Here is a 14,896-nt window from a genome sequence, read left to right on the forward strand (position 1 = left end):
AAACAAATCAGTATTTTCATCAATGCAATTTTCAGCAATAAATGTTAAGATTCACCATACTATCCAAGATTAAGCAACACATCTTCACTGACTTATTCTCAACAAATTTGGCAGCAGCAATGAACAAGGTCTGGGCAACTGGCCAAAACATGCTTATCTCTTACAACCTTCTTGAATCAAAGAAATATGCTCAGGAAAATTATGTAGCAGAGCTGATATTCTGTTACTATAAATCTTTCTTTTTCTTCTATTTTCATTTCACTGTCGTTTGGATCCTATTCTCAACTTTCAAAGGTCTTCATGAACCAGTCTCAAATCTATTGAACAGCACTGTAGTGATGAAGATAAAATTTTCTAAAGTTCTAAAAGTAACAGGATGCATATTTAATATTCAACATTTCTGGGTGGGTAAACTAGAAAAAAATGATTTGAAAGCTCTGGAGAGACTACAAATAAGTGTTGATAACACTAGCTTAGACTATAGCTAAATTCTGTATAAGCCAGGTACCTATGTTCTCATTTTGATTTCTTTTATTCCCCAGTCAATATTCTTAAATGTTTATCTATTGTGCTAGGTATGTACATACCAGAAATGAAAGAAAATAAGAAGTGAGAAGTTATGATTCAACTTTTTCACATTTTTTTCTAGTATAAGTCATAAAACCTAGTGGTAGATTTACTAATTTGTCCATAATATTCACTTGATGCACCCTAGATAAAACCTACTCAAAGACTGATGCACCCACCCATAGCAGGGTGTCAGATCTTTGAAGCTGATTACATAAATACTTTATTTCTTTTTCTTTGCAGCTACAAATGGAACAAATTCCACTCTACACATTGTCATTGGGTGTCTTGTTTAGATTTTGCATTGTCTGCACATCTGTTGTGACCAATTGCATAAGTCTGGAATCCTATTGACCTGGGACACTATTTGTGTTACCATAGGGATTAAAAAAATCCAGATTGTGTTTTCCAGTAGTGTTGTTGGCCCTAATTCTGGGTGAGTAAAATTTTGTTTTGGAAGTGGCATCCTCTGTAATGTTTTGGTTTTGGAGGTGGTGCCAACAGAAAGCATAATTAGAAGGAATGCATGTACTCCCTCTTGTCTGGTCAAAGAACTATAATGACCTTAGTCATCTCCATCCTCAGCTGTCTCAACTGTGTTTCCCAGTCTTAATGATTACAGATTTATGTGGGCATTAATTACAGAGATAAGAAGATATTTTAGCCCCACAAGTGATGTAGGTTTTGCCTCCTTCATAGAAATGCTAATGCTTATACTCTGTAACACATATATATCTATATATATGGTAGATAGCTTGGCCTTATTTTTCAAGAGTATATCTCAGTGTGTGGCTTCAGAGTTTTATCCCAATTTGGAGAGGCAAAAGGATGCTTATGCTGTGGGTCCATCATCATCATCATCATGGATGGCCCTCAGAATTCTCATTCTATATAAGACTCAAGCACACAGATGGAATGGACAACTGAGTAGCTTTAGGCTGCCTATATGTGTGTGTGTGTATACACACACATACATACATACATACATACATACATACACACACACACACACACACACACATACAGATGCACACAAGAGAGCTAGAAGGAATGATAAAAGAAGTTAACAACTGTCTAAGAAATTTTAGTCTACATTTACAAACTCACTCTACAAAAAATGTAGAGGTATTACAATATAAAACTTTTTATATTTTTGTATTGTAATGCATCCATATATTTGATGCATTTATAAACAGACTCTGAAATTTAAGAAGTAGCAAAATGCAAAAAATAATAACAGTATTTTTAAAAATTCTTTAAATATTTTTTTCCCCTTTCTGTCACAGTCAACAAACACAAGACTTTTCAAAACATTAGCATTTGCCCTACAGGAATCAAACTGACAGTATATAAGGGGGATTTAAATAAGACTGCACGTTGGATGTATAAATGAAAATTATACTTTGGTCTGTCTTGAATCAGTGATTGTTTTTTCAGGTTTCCAAAATATTTACTTTCAAATTAGTCTATTTATTACTTCAGAAGGCGACAAATGCATAATGCATTAGTAACACTTAGTCAGTATACCCTTGTAACACCTTCCTGTGCTTTGGAGTAGAATATGTGACATGAATTTTATTTGTTAGGTATGCAAAATATGTCTGACAAATACATATGTATCCAACAAAGATACTGTAACTTGAACTGATTAACATTAAATAAATGTCCATATTAAAAATTAGGATCTTGGTTACATTATATTGTTACGTATAACATTATTATTTATCAGAATAGGTTCTTTTTATCAGTTGGGTTCAAACACGGTGAAACATTGCAAAGTCCTGATTTTGTTTATGATAATGAACTTGCTTAAAATTCTTTTATTGAAATCATTAGGTATTAACATTCAGATCCTTAGCACTTCGCCCTTTATGACCGGCTATACATAATTACATATAACTTGGTTCCAAGAAGAAGGTATTTTATGCTATGACACTCACATTATGGAATTAATTTCACCTAAGATTAAGTTAGTCCTGACCCTATTGACCATTTGCAAGACCCTAAAAACTTAGTTTGTGGCTGGGCCTGGAGCCCCAGGAGCGTAATAAAACCTGTCACTTGGTTTTATTGATAGTTATTTAAGAAACTCAACTGCTATGTGGTTTTTTATTTTATATTAAGTATTTTAACATACTATTTTTATTTTTTAAATCTATTTTATTTTAAGCTATCAAGAATCATTTATGTAAGATAAGCATCTACACAAATTAAATAAATTAATAAACAATACAAAAATGACTTATGTGAAGATGCTGTCCAAAGAATGGTTTCCCCTCTAGAAATCTCAACAAACTAATCTCGTGAATTGTCTCAAAGCCATTCTTAAAAAAAAGGAATGCTATTAAAATCATTCTGCAAATATCAACATTTTTCTACCTGGTCTCAAGTGGCACATTGCTATTCAGCACCCAGCTATCCTGTAACTGAACAGATTCAGGAGTGGTGGCCAAATCATTTGGTGCAGGAGCTGGTGCATGGATCTGGTTCCGCCGATTTGTTAAGGAATTCCTGTTGAGGGAGTTGGCAGAAGAATGATGATGAGATAGAGTATGATTGTGAGGTGGAGGAAGAGGTGGTCTCAGAGTTGACTGGCTGTGATGATTTGAAGGCCCTAGAAAGGAAAAAGAGAAACAGGAAATATCTCTGAATTATCCAATCTTTAAAAAACAATTAATCCTAAACCTTTAGGTCAAAACTACATTATACTTATCACATAGGTAGGCTTAGGACTGCATTTCAAAAGAAATAGATCAATTTCAGCATTTGCAAATTTGACCCTTAAATCAATAGCTGTCATGTAATTTGTTATATAATCCTTCCCTCCTTGTATTACAAACTAATTATTTCCTTAAACACATTCCAAAGTTGTGAAAGAGGAAAGAAGTTTAGCAACTTGTGAATTAGTTACATGCTAGTCCTGAGGAAGTTTGAATCTATTAACTTCCTAAATACAAGATTGTTTATAAATGCAACGTCTACTCCATAACAAATGAAAGGAAGACATAAATATACTAAATAAAACAAAGCATATCATACAGGTATTAGAGGAAAATAAACAGAAGTTAATAAGCTTACAAAATGTGTTAACAGTCTCTTTTCTATCAACCAAGATGAATAATTAGATAATGTTATTATGTTCATATACTCCTATATTATTTGAGTCTGAAAATGAATTAAAGGCAATATAAGAAAAAAAAAGCATAACAGACAAGTGAAATATTAATTGTACATTTAATCATTATATTAACTTGTAATTTATATAGAGAGGAATAATTAGAAAAAACAACATTAGCAAATCACAATTATAATGATATATGTTTAGTTTGAGAAACTTGAAGATACATTTTGTATTTAATGAATCAAACTGTGACAGAAAATGTCAGCTGAGGAAAGTGTTCATAGTTAAATTTATCTGTACTCCTGTGGAACAATAGGAAGATGCATTCCCTAGACTATTTTAAAAATGTGAATGTATATAAATGAATATGTAATGGTCTCTTTAAAACCAGAACGAAAGATCTGGTAGGTAACCAAATGAAAACTTAAATTATTTTTCATCACACCTATTGCAGATCTATCTGGACCAAGTTTGCAAGTTGAAAGTTAAAAGTTCAGATTTTAATGTTATGAGTTCCCGTTGAATTTCCTCAGTACAGAGACTTCTCAAAGGACCAAATTCTGTAATTTTGTGAGAGGAACTACAATTTCATACACTTACCAATCCATAAGAAGTTTCAAATGGATAGCATCTGAATTGGGGAAATGTTTTTTCAATTTGTCAATAACCATCAGAATATTATAGCAATAGCACCCTTGCATCAAAACAAATATATGCATAAAAGGGCCAATTTCCCCTTTGCTCCAATCTTCCTATTTGTTCCTCCTTATAAGGTGAATTGTCATATAAGAGTTGAAGGAGAAAATAATTTTGCAAACTGGTGGAGGAAAATTCAGCAAATGTGGAGCTTTACAATGGCTGGTAAGAGAATTACATTAATTAACTGTACACACATTTACCTGGATTTTTTTTTTTTATTTATTTATTTATTTTCAATTTATATACCGCCGTTCTCCCTGAGGACTCAGGGCGGTGCACAGCCAGAATTAAAAACATGAAATACAAATATTAAAAACAATTAAAATCTATATAAATTTGGCCCAAAATTTAAAAAACCACAAACCAATTAAATATTTAAAAATTTTAAAAAATTTCTTCCTAAGCCAGCCCGGCTTGCTGGAAAAAGTGGGTTTTAAGGGCACGGCGGAAGGCACTTAGGTCTTGGATTCTCCTTATCTCTGGGGGCAGCTGATTCCAGAGGGTAGGTGCCCCCACAGAGAAGGCTCTCCCCCTGGGGGTCACCAGCCTACATTGTTTGGCTGATGGCACCCTGAGGAGGCCCTCTCTGTGGGAGCGCACGGGTCGCTGGGAGGTCGTCGGTAGCAGCAGGCGGTCTTGAAGATAGCTAGGCCCTATGCCATGGAGCGCTTTAAAGGTGATAACCAACACCTTGAAGCGCACCCGGAAGACCACCGGGAGCCAGTGCAGCTCGCGCAGGAGCGGTGTTACATGGGAGCGCCATGCTGCTCCCATCATTACCCGCGTTGCTGTGTTCTGGACCAGCTGGAGCCTCCGGGTGCCCCTCAAGGGGAGCCCCATGTAGAGAGCATTGCAGTAGTCAAGGCGAGAGGTGACGAGGGCATGAGTGACTGTGCACAGGGAATCCCGATCAAGAAAGGGCTGCAACTGGCGAATCAGGTGAACCTGATAAAAGGTCCCCCTGGTTACAGCCGTCAGATGTTCCTCCAAGGACAGCTGCATATCCAGGAGGACTCCCAGATTGCGAGCCCTTTCTGTGGGGGCCAAGGACTCGCTCCCAATAGTCAGTGATGGAGTCAACTGACTATATCGGGATGCCGGGAGCCACAGCCACTCAGTCTTGGAAGGGTTGAACTTGAGCTTGGATCTAAACCATTGTGCCCATTTGTATCTAGAGAAGATGAAAGCAGGAGTGAGAAGGATAGACTGTCAGATCCCTAGATAAAAGTATGTCCTGTGGTAAAACTACATTTATTTCTATGAAAATTTGAGTAAGAAATGATATCAGAAAAAGTATTATTCACAGGTTTCATTCATTGAGCAGAGAACACATACACACACACAAACCCAACATTTAGAGGAGTATAGTATAATAGCAGCTGCTGTTTTCAATCAGCTTATATTCTCCAATATGAAGAAGAAGCATCAGCATAGCAAGAAGGGAGTTTAGAATATGTCCTGATGAAAGAAAGCTACAGTGCTTTAAATCTTTTGGTGGCTTGACCTCTCAAGTGACAAAGCGGATTAAGACATAAAGACAAAAAGAAAAAGATAAATTCTTATTTACAGTATGACTAATCACAAAAGAAATTCAAAAATTCATGTTACAGAGAAATAGGTTTTTATAAAGTAATTATAGTCAAAATGTGTTCTGTTCTCTAAAAGATCCCAAATTTCCTCATTTACATCACCGTGCCATACAGAACATTCAGTCTTGAATAATGGTGAAACAAAAAGATCTTTTAAATGGTAAAAAGAGGTCCAGGGTATGTTTAAAATGAATACTACTTTAACTAAATATATGCCTTTTGAAATATACTCTTTAAGGGAAAAAAGAAGTAGCCAAAATGTTTCTGAAATCATCCTTTAACTTTCTTTTCTCTGGGCCCATCAAAACTAAAATGTGTTTTGGGATTTCTTTTTAAGGACAACAAGATAAGCTATTTTTTTACTCATTTTTATTTCACTGTGAAACATGGCTAGAGCTTGGTAATTTTACAGAGTTTAAGCCAGAGGTGAAATTCTCCGTGGTGAGTTGTGGTGAATTGCCACCGGTTTGCTGCCCGCGCATGTGCGGTGTGTGCCAAATGCGGGCTGCATGCCAAATGTGCACTGTGTGCTGCACACACATGCACAGTGCATGCCAAACTCACACGTCACGTGGAAAAAGGAGGCTTAAGGTAAGTAGAACAGTGAGGGGGGGGATACAGCTGTGCCGCGTGATTTCCTGCTTTCTAGCAAATATAAATTGTGCGGCAGAGCTGATCGTTGGAAATACCGGTTCAGATGAACCGGTAGCTTTTTTTTACTACCAGTTCTCCCGAACCAGTCCGAACCAGTAGCATTTCACCCCTGGTTTAAGCTGTCCTTTAGATAATCAAGTATAACCTCCTGCTCACTGCAAGAATCCACAGTGAAGCACCTCCGTTAGATGATTCTTCATTCTGTAGTGGAATACATCCAGAAAAAGATCAACACAGCTATAGAAAGAAAATTCTCATATGTATTGTTATTGTGGTTGCTTCTTATTATTGCAAAATAAAGCCAATACTGAGAGATCAATTTTAGATTACAAACATTTCTAAAACTTTGGAATTGTTAGTGCTCTCCGAGCTTGATTGTTTGTTTTCAGATGTTTCATTACTCAATGACATAACATTACCAGTGTGAGTGAGGGTGTGAGTGAGGTTACAAATGCCATTTTATTAAGGCTTATGATCAAAGAAAAGCTATTTGGAGATTATAGAAAGCAGCATAAATTAGCATAAAGTAAAAGTCTGGAAAGTATTATTAAAAATAAAAAAAAAAATTAAACAGCTCTAAATGGGCCAGTCCTTCACTATTTCCAGGGCATGCCTGCAGGCCACATCTAAGGACCCCGCAGGCTGGATTTGCCCCATGGGCCTTGAGTTTGACACCCCTGCTCTATGCCATAATTGATTCCATTTTGGTGGATTGTACAATATTTCATTTTTTCCCTCCTTAAAATTCCTGAAAGACTTACATTTAAGGCAGTTAGAAGATTTTTTTTAAGAGTCAGAGAATATAACACTAAGGGAATAAACTTTAAAAAAAATACAGTCATATCATCCCTTTAACTTCCCTTTGCTCTTCTACAAATCCCGCTGTAGCCAATTTTTGGCTAAAATTCTAGTCTGTTGATATTTTTTCAGACGAAAATATTAGCTGAGCGTTCTTGAGAATCTGATTGCTCTCTAGATGGTTCATGAGGGACCCCGAAAATTGCCACAGTGATGTAAGAATAATTGTGTATCTCTTCCAGCTCATTTGGAAAATGAGCAGTGGCACCAAGTGTCTGGCATCCAGGATGAAAAATTCTAGAACTGGGTGCACAATAGTCTCCCCCCCCTCACAATAGTGTTTTATGAAACTCAGACTTTCTATAATAAGTCTACAGTAGGCAATTGTACAATAGCACAAGACAGAAACACTCTTCAGTTGCCACTTTAAGAAAATTTATGAACGTCACACTTTGAATTTCTCCCAAACACAGCGATTCTGAAGGAAAAAAAGAGATGGATATACATTAACTCAAATGCAAACAGGGGCCATATGGAGGTCAGGGCTATAAAACTCCAAGAGAAAATATTTCTCTACCAAATCTATTTGCATCAGAAAGTACTGACAATGGGGGAGAGCATTTTCATAATGTAAGTAGTAATGATGGGGATGAATGATACAAAGGTGAGGGACAGTGGCCAATTTTGCTCAGTAAGGAGAGATGGTTAAACTCTTCCTCATATTCCTCAACTATTAGATAACTGTATTCACTATGCCTTATAAATAATACAGATGTTAATTATGTTTTATGTGGTCATCAAATCCTTTCTATTACTCACTGTTTACTGTAATACAAGAGGTCTTATTTTATTATCATTATATCTGGATAGCTGAACATTCATGGAACTTTTTCTACCTTTATATTTTTCAGACGAAAGCCATGAAAGCATAATTAGGTTCAGCTATTGCACATAATGAATATAAACATCCAATACTTAACTATAACTTGTCATCTGTTCTGTCCTTCCCAGCTTCTGTGGCTAGGAAGCGATTGACCTGTGATTTGTTTACAGTTAAATGTGCTATTTAGAGGTATCCTTTATCCTGAATTCAGATGACATTATGGGTGTCTACAGAAGGGATGAAGAGGCAAAATATGTATTGTGAAGCAAGCTCTGCCTCTTGCTCTGCCACAATCAAATATGTTAGGGACAGAGCCTGCTCTGCAATAATATATATACAGTAGATGTTTGTGTTTAATGGCAGCTCTTATTTCACTATTCAATTATCAATTCTATCAGGACCCTTAGTACAGTGGTGAAATCCATTTTTTTTTACTACTGGTTCTGTGGGTGTGGCTTGTTGGGCATGGTGTGGCTTGTTGGGCGTGGCTTAATGGGCATGGCAGGGGAAGGATATTGAAAAATCTCCATTCCCACTCCACTCTGAGGCCAGCCAGAGGTGGTATTTGCCGGTTCTCTGAACTACTCAAAATTTCTGCTACAGGTTCTCCAGAGCCTGTCAGAACTTGGTGGATTTCACCCCTGCCTTAGTATAACTTTTTAAGAACAAGATCTTATTTAGCTGTTTTCTGTTTATGTCAGATTATTTAAATTTTTAAGCTTAAAATATTTCTTTGATTGAGGATTAAAGGCACACTTATCCAATGTTTTCAAAGTTCTCATTATGACTGTCTCTAATAGCTTAGAAAACATTAATAAGCAATTTCCAAAATTGCAAATTGATTGATGAGAAATTGACATCTGTGAATTTAGTGTTCTTTAAAAAGTCTCTGTTGCAGTTGTAAGCAAGAAGGCTAATCCTGTTATTTCCAGCACTCAAACCCATGGAAAACCATTGCCCAGAGGTCTCATTGTGAGGATCAACTGTCTGGAGCATATATAGGTGATCTCTCATCCTCTCCTTATCCAGAGTGGATTCAAGGAATTAATCTGCTCACCAATTCCTTGGTCTTTGCCACAATCATCAACTCGAGCTTCACTCCCTAGAAGCTCTGAGATAGTTTCTTTACTAGGGCTGAGCAAAAATATTTTGCTATCTTCCATGAAATTTTATTTCAACATGGCTTTGGAAAGTGTTCCATTATTCCACTAAGCTAATATTTCAGTTTTATCCTCCAGTACCCAGTCATGTGAATCATCTACTTCATTCTACCAAACAAAATTTGTGAGTTTTTCGTATTTTCCACGTTCCTATTGTATTTTGAAACAGTATAGTAAAAGACAAGTCTGCAATATTTTACAATTTTCTTCTTGCCCTATCATTTCTTATTCCATTTTTAACTCTACAATGCTGTTTTTCACCAACTACTGTTTCAGCAACTTTTAGACTTCAAATCCCAGAAGTTGCCAAGGATGAGAAACAGTGTTCTATAACAAGAAATATGGAGATGATTCCAATATACTTGCATTTTCTTTAATTTGGCATCTTTCTCTGTTCTCACATTTCTAGAATAAGAGTACACTGTGAGGGGTGGAAATATCTCCGTCTTATGAAAATGTTTTTCATTCTCAAAAATATCATAAAACAAACATTTTGTGCTGGCTTGAAACTCAACACTTAAAAAAAAATTAAGATCATGGCATTTGGTCTCATCACTTGCTGGCAAATAGAAGGGGGAGAAATGGAAGCAGTGATAGATATTATTTTCTTGGGCTCCAAGATCACTGCAGATGGTTACTGCAGCCATGAAATTAAAAGACACTTGCTTCTAGACAAGATATTAAAAAGCAGATACATCACTTTGCTGACAAAGGTCAGTATAATCAAAGCTTTGGGTTTTTTCAGTAGTAATGTATGACTGTGAGAGTTGAATCATAGAATTGATTCTTTTGAACTGGGATGTTGGAGAAGGCTCTAGAGATTCCCTTGGACTGCGAGGAGATCAAATCAGTCAATCCTAAAAAGCTATCAACCCTAATTGCTCTTTTTGAAAGACAGATCAAAAGCAGCAGGGTCATGCTGAGGATTTTGTGCAATTCCTGCATGATAAAGTCGCTCGGATTCGGGAAGGCTTGGACTCCGACTGGGTGAGTCCAGGGGGGGGAGACGGGGGTAGGTCTTGAGAATATTATCTGGGAGGAGTTTGATCCTGTGGCTCCCGAGGATGTAGACAGGGTTCTGGGTAAGATTAGTGCTGCCACATGTTTATTGGACCCTCCTGGTTGGTACTGGCCTCCCGGGAGGTTACACGAGGCTGGCTCCAGGGGATTATAAATGCTTCTCTGAGTGAGGGTGCCTTTCCCGCTGCCTTGAAAGAGGCGGTGGTGAGGCCCCTCCTCAAGAAGCCATCCCTGGACCCGGCTGAATTAGTCAACTACCGTCCGGTCTCCAACCTTCGTTTTGTGGCGAAGGTTGTTGAGAGTGTGGTGGCACGACAGCTTCCCCAGTACCTGGATGAAGCTATCTATCTGGACCCGTACCAATCGGGCTTCAGGCGCGGGTACAACACAGAAATGGCACTGGTTGCATTAGTGTATGATCTCTGGAGGGCTCGGGACAGGGGTTGTTCCTCTGTCCTGGTCCTATTAGATCTCTCAGCGGCTTTTGATACCATCGACCATGGTATCATGCTGCAGTGGTTGAGGGGGTTAGGAATAGGGGGCACCGTGCTGCGGTGGTACTCCTCCTTCTTCTCCAACCGCTCGCAGTTTGTGTTGGCAGGGGTGCAGAGGTCGACTCGCTTGGGGAGTGCCGCAAGGGTCGGTCTTCTCGCCCTTTCTGTTCAACATTTATGTGAAGCCGCTGGGCGAGATCATCCATGGTTTTGGGGTGAGAGTTCATCAGTACGCTGATAATACTCAGCTGTACATCTCCACCCCAGACCACCCCAATGATGCCCTTGATGTGATGTCTCGCTGTGGAGGCCGTGCAGGTCTGGATGGGGAGAAATAGGCTCAGACTCAAACCTGCCAAGACCGAGTGGCTCCCGGCGTCCCGATATAGTCAGCTGGTGCCATCGCTGGCTATTGGGGGTGAATCTTTGCCCCCCACAGAGAGGGCTCGTAATCTGGGTGCCCTCCTGGATGTATGGCTGTCTTTAGAAGAGCATATGACAGCCGTGTCCAGGGGGGCTTTTTATCAGGTTCACCTGATTCGCCAGTTGCGGCCCTTTCTGGACCAAGACGCCTTGCACACGGTCACTCACGCCCTGGTCACCTCCCGGCTGGACTACTGTAATGCTCTCTACATGGGGCTCCCCTTGAAGAGTACTCGGAGGCTCCAACTGGTCCAGAATGCGGCCACGCAGTTGGTTATGGGCGCGATTCGTTGTGCCCATGTGACACTTCTCCTGCTCGAGCTGCACTGGCTCCCAGTAGTCTTCCGGGTGCAATTCAAGGTGTTGGTCACCACCTTTAAAGCGCTCCATGGCTTAGGACCCGGATACCTTTGAGACCGACTTCTGCCATTAGTAGCCTCCCACCAGCCAGTCTGGTCCCACAGAGAGGGGCTTCTCAGGGTGCCATCGGCCAAGGTATGTCGGCTGGCGACACCCAGGGGGAGAGCCTTCTCTGTGGGAGCTCCTGCCCTGTGGAATGAACTGCCCCCGGAATTGCGCAAGATCTCCGACCTCCGTGTATTTCGCTGTGCCCTCAAGACCCCGCTGTTCCGCCAGGCCGGGCTATCAATGTAAAGGATTTTAAATTGGGTGTTTTAAATTTTTGGGTTTTAATTTGGCCGAAATTATTTAATAATTTTAATTATTTTTTAAATGATGTCTGTATATTTTTGTGTTTTTAATAGGCTGTACACCATCCTGAGTCCTTCGGGAGAAGGGCGGTATAGAAATAAAATTGTTGTTGTTGTTGTTGTTGTTGTTGTTGTTGTTGTTGTTGTTGTTGTTGTTGTTGTTATTATTATTATTATTATTATTATTATTATTATTATTATTATTATTATTATATACTGAAGCTGAAGTTCAAATACTTTGGCTGCCTAATACGAAGAGAAGACTCACTGGAAAAGACCCTGATGCTGGGAAAAATTAAAGGCAAAGGGTTAAGGGAACAGCAGAGGATAAGATTGTTAGGTAGTATAATTAATGCAATAAACATGAAGTTGAGCAAATTCCAAGAGAGTTTGCTCAAGTTCCAAGGAGAGAGTGGAGGACAGGGGCCCTAGTGTACTATGATCCATGAGATTGCAAAGACAGTCATGACTTAGTGATTTAATAACAACAAAAAGCATCTTCTGATACAGAATTTAATTCCACACGGGGATATATCCCAACAATTTGTAAAATTCAACTCTCACAGCTATAGGTTACTACTGAAAAAAATCCACAGCTTTGATTATACAGACCTTTGTCAGCAAAGTAATGTCTCTGTTTTTTAATTTGGTATCTAGGTTTGCAATGCTATTCACATATAACTTTAAACCATCTGCAGTCCACAGAGCTCACCTATTATGACTTTGTATTATGTGTGAAACAAGCACCATGGTAAATGGTGAAATATTCACCGTATTCAGTAAATATTCAAATAGCCAAAGTGTTAAAACAAGAGCAGAAAACAACTACATTTAATCTGTCTTGCTTAAAATGAAGCACTATATGTTATTTTCAAATCTGTATAATAATTCATTTCTTTGTACTACCTTGAGGGAAAAAATATCGAAAATGGAAGAGACTTTTCTAAAATTAATTAGAAACTGTCTATAAATAAGCTGTAATAATTAGCAAAATATACAACAGTCAACCCATGCCAGATTAACTGGGGAAATAGGCTCATTTCTTTGTTTCATGCCATCTCTCTCTCTCTCTTTTTTTAGCCATTATAGTATATCATCTGGAAGTCATAATTTTGCAGAGCCTATTAAAATTTTATTTTCTTTCATATACAGGTTTTGTTGGAAAATTAAGTGCCACCTTTTTCGATAAATCAGCACTAATTGAAGCATTTTGCCAACTTCTGGAAAAGGAACTAGTTGAACAGTATGAATTAGTTTGGGGGAGTTTTGATAATTTTCAGGATGTACAGAAGATTCATTTGATCTACAGCATCTGCAGTGAAAAGGATTCTAAAATTATTGGCACGACTAGCTATGATTGTGGTTCAAGAAAAGGAAATGTTCCTCTAAAGGAACTTCTATTATTAGAAATATATTTTCATTATCTTCCAACGTTTACCTTCATAGAAAATTTGAATTCTTCTTGTTCCCGTTTATATTTATTTCATTTAGGAATAAAATCATTTCATGTCTTTACATTCACATAATTTCAGTACAAGGAAATAAAAACTAGGATGAAAAACATAATATGATAATAGACATATGGGCAGAAGAATACTATTGGACATTTTTCACTAGAACAGAAAGTATAAATAGTTTCACCTATGAACTGAACAAGTAAAACACCTTACATTCATCAGCAAATACTATATATGGAGCAACGTATTTATTTATATTAAACCTTCATTATTTTTAATAAATATTTCAAAGCATCAAACACACACAATATTCATCGATCCTCCTATTTTCTCCACAACAACAACCCTGTGTTGTGAATTGGGCTGAGAGAGAATAACTGGCCCAAAGTCACCCAGCTGGCTTTCATGTCTAAAGGCAGGAGTAGAACTCATACACTCCTGGCTTGTATCTGGTGCCTTAAGCACTAGACTAAACCGGCTCTCTCAATATATCTATACACTTCACTTATTAAATACTAAACATGTGTTCTTGTTGATTAAGTATACATTATATTTGTCAGATTACAAGGATTCTAGAAAAACACGAACAGAACTTGGAAGCCTGATGTTAGTCTACTTCTGCAATATGTACTTATTTCTATTGCAATACATTATATTTCTAGTAGCATTTTTATGGTTAAAGGTTTTATTTAGGGTAAAGGTTTTATTATAGTTCTGAGAAGACAAGAAAGAATAAAAATGATGATGGAGTTCAATTCTTTGGATCAAATGGTGGGAGGCAAATCTGACGCACAGTAGTCATTAATACTCACAATAACTGAAGCTAGTTAGAAAAAGGGCCTGGAAGATAAAATTTTGGAATAATTCTACTAGAAAGCATGGTCTGAAGCAGTAAACTCTTTATTGCTTGACTAACCTTTGCCCAAATTTCTCAAAGTACATGGCTCTTGGGGAGGGAGGCACATGCTTCTTATATTTCATAACAAAGGGTCACTTTAATATTATAATCAGACTGCGTTATAGAATGAGCAGACTGCATTATAGAATAACAATATGAGTGACCTTTGATGCGCTTAGTTGTTTTCTTGCAGAAGTTTCTTCTTCAAATTCGGTAACTTCATCAGTGCCGGTAGGGGTGGGGTTTGCTCTCAATTGATATTCTGGTGGCTTACCCTGTCAGTGTTGGTAGAAGTGATCTTGGTGGAGGTTTTTTTTTTGGTTAGGATATTTGTTGCTGGCTTGTCTAGCAGTTCTTTGATTGGGTAGTGTTATTACCACTTTCACTTCTTGGTGTTAATCTATGCTTATCTGATTGTTTATT

General features: G+C 37.9%; 1 protein-coding gene across 2 annotated transcripts in view; it reads right to left on the reverse strand.

Moving 5' to 3' along the window:
* TENM2 (teneurin transmembrane protein 2) overlaps positions 1-14,896 on the reverse strand; it is an 823,064-nt gene that overhangs the window by 269,781 nt on the left and 538,387 nt on the right. For both annotated transcript variants that reach the window (XM_070937374.1, XM_070937373.1), the window contains exon 4: positions 2,947-3,181. In XM_070937374.1, coding sequence (XP_070793475.1) covers positions 2,947-3,181 — 235 coding nt within the window. The remainder of the gene's footprint in view (positions 1-2,946; positions 3,182-14,896) is intronic.

Source organism: Pituophis catenifer, unplaced genomic scaffold (assembly GCF_029215685.1).
Source record: "Pituophis catenifer annectens isolate HBS135680 unplaced genomic scaffold, rPitCat1.0.hap2 SCAF_2, whole genome shotgun sequence".
NCBI classification, from domain to species: Eukaryota; Metazoa; Chordata; class Lepidosauria; order Squamata; family Colubridae; genus Pituophis; species Pituophis catenifer.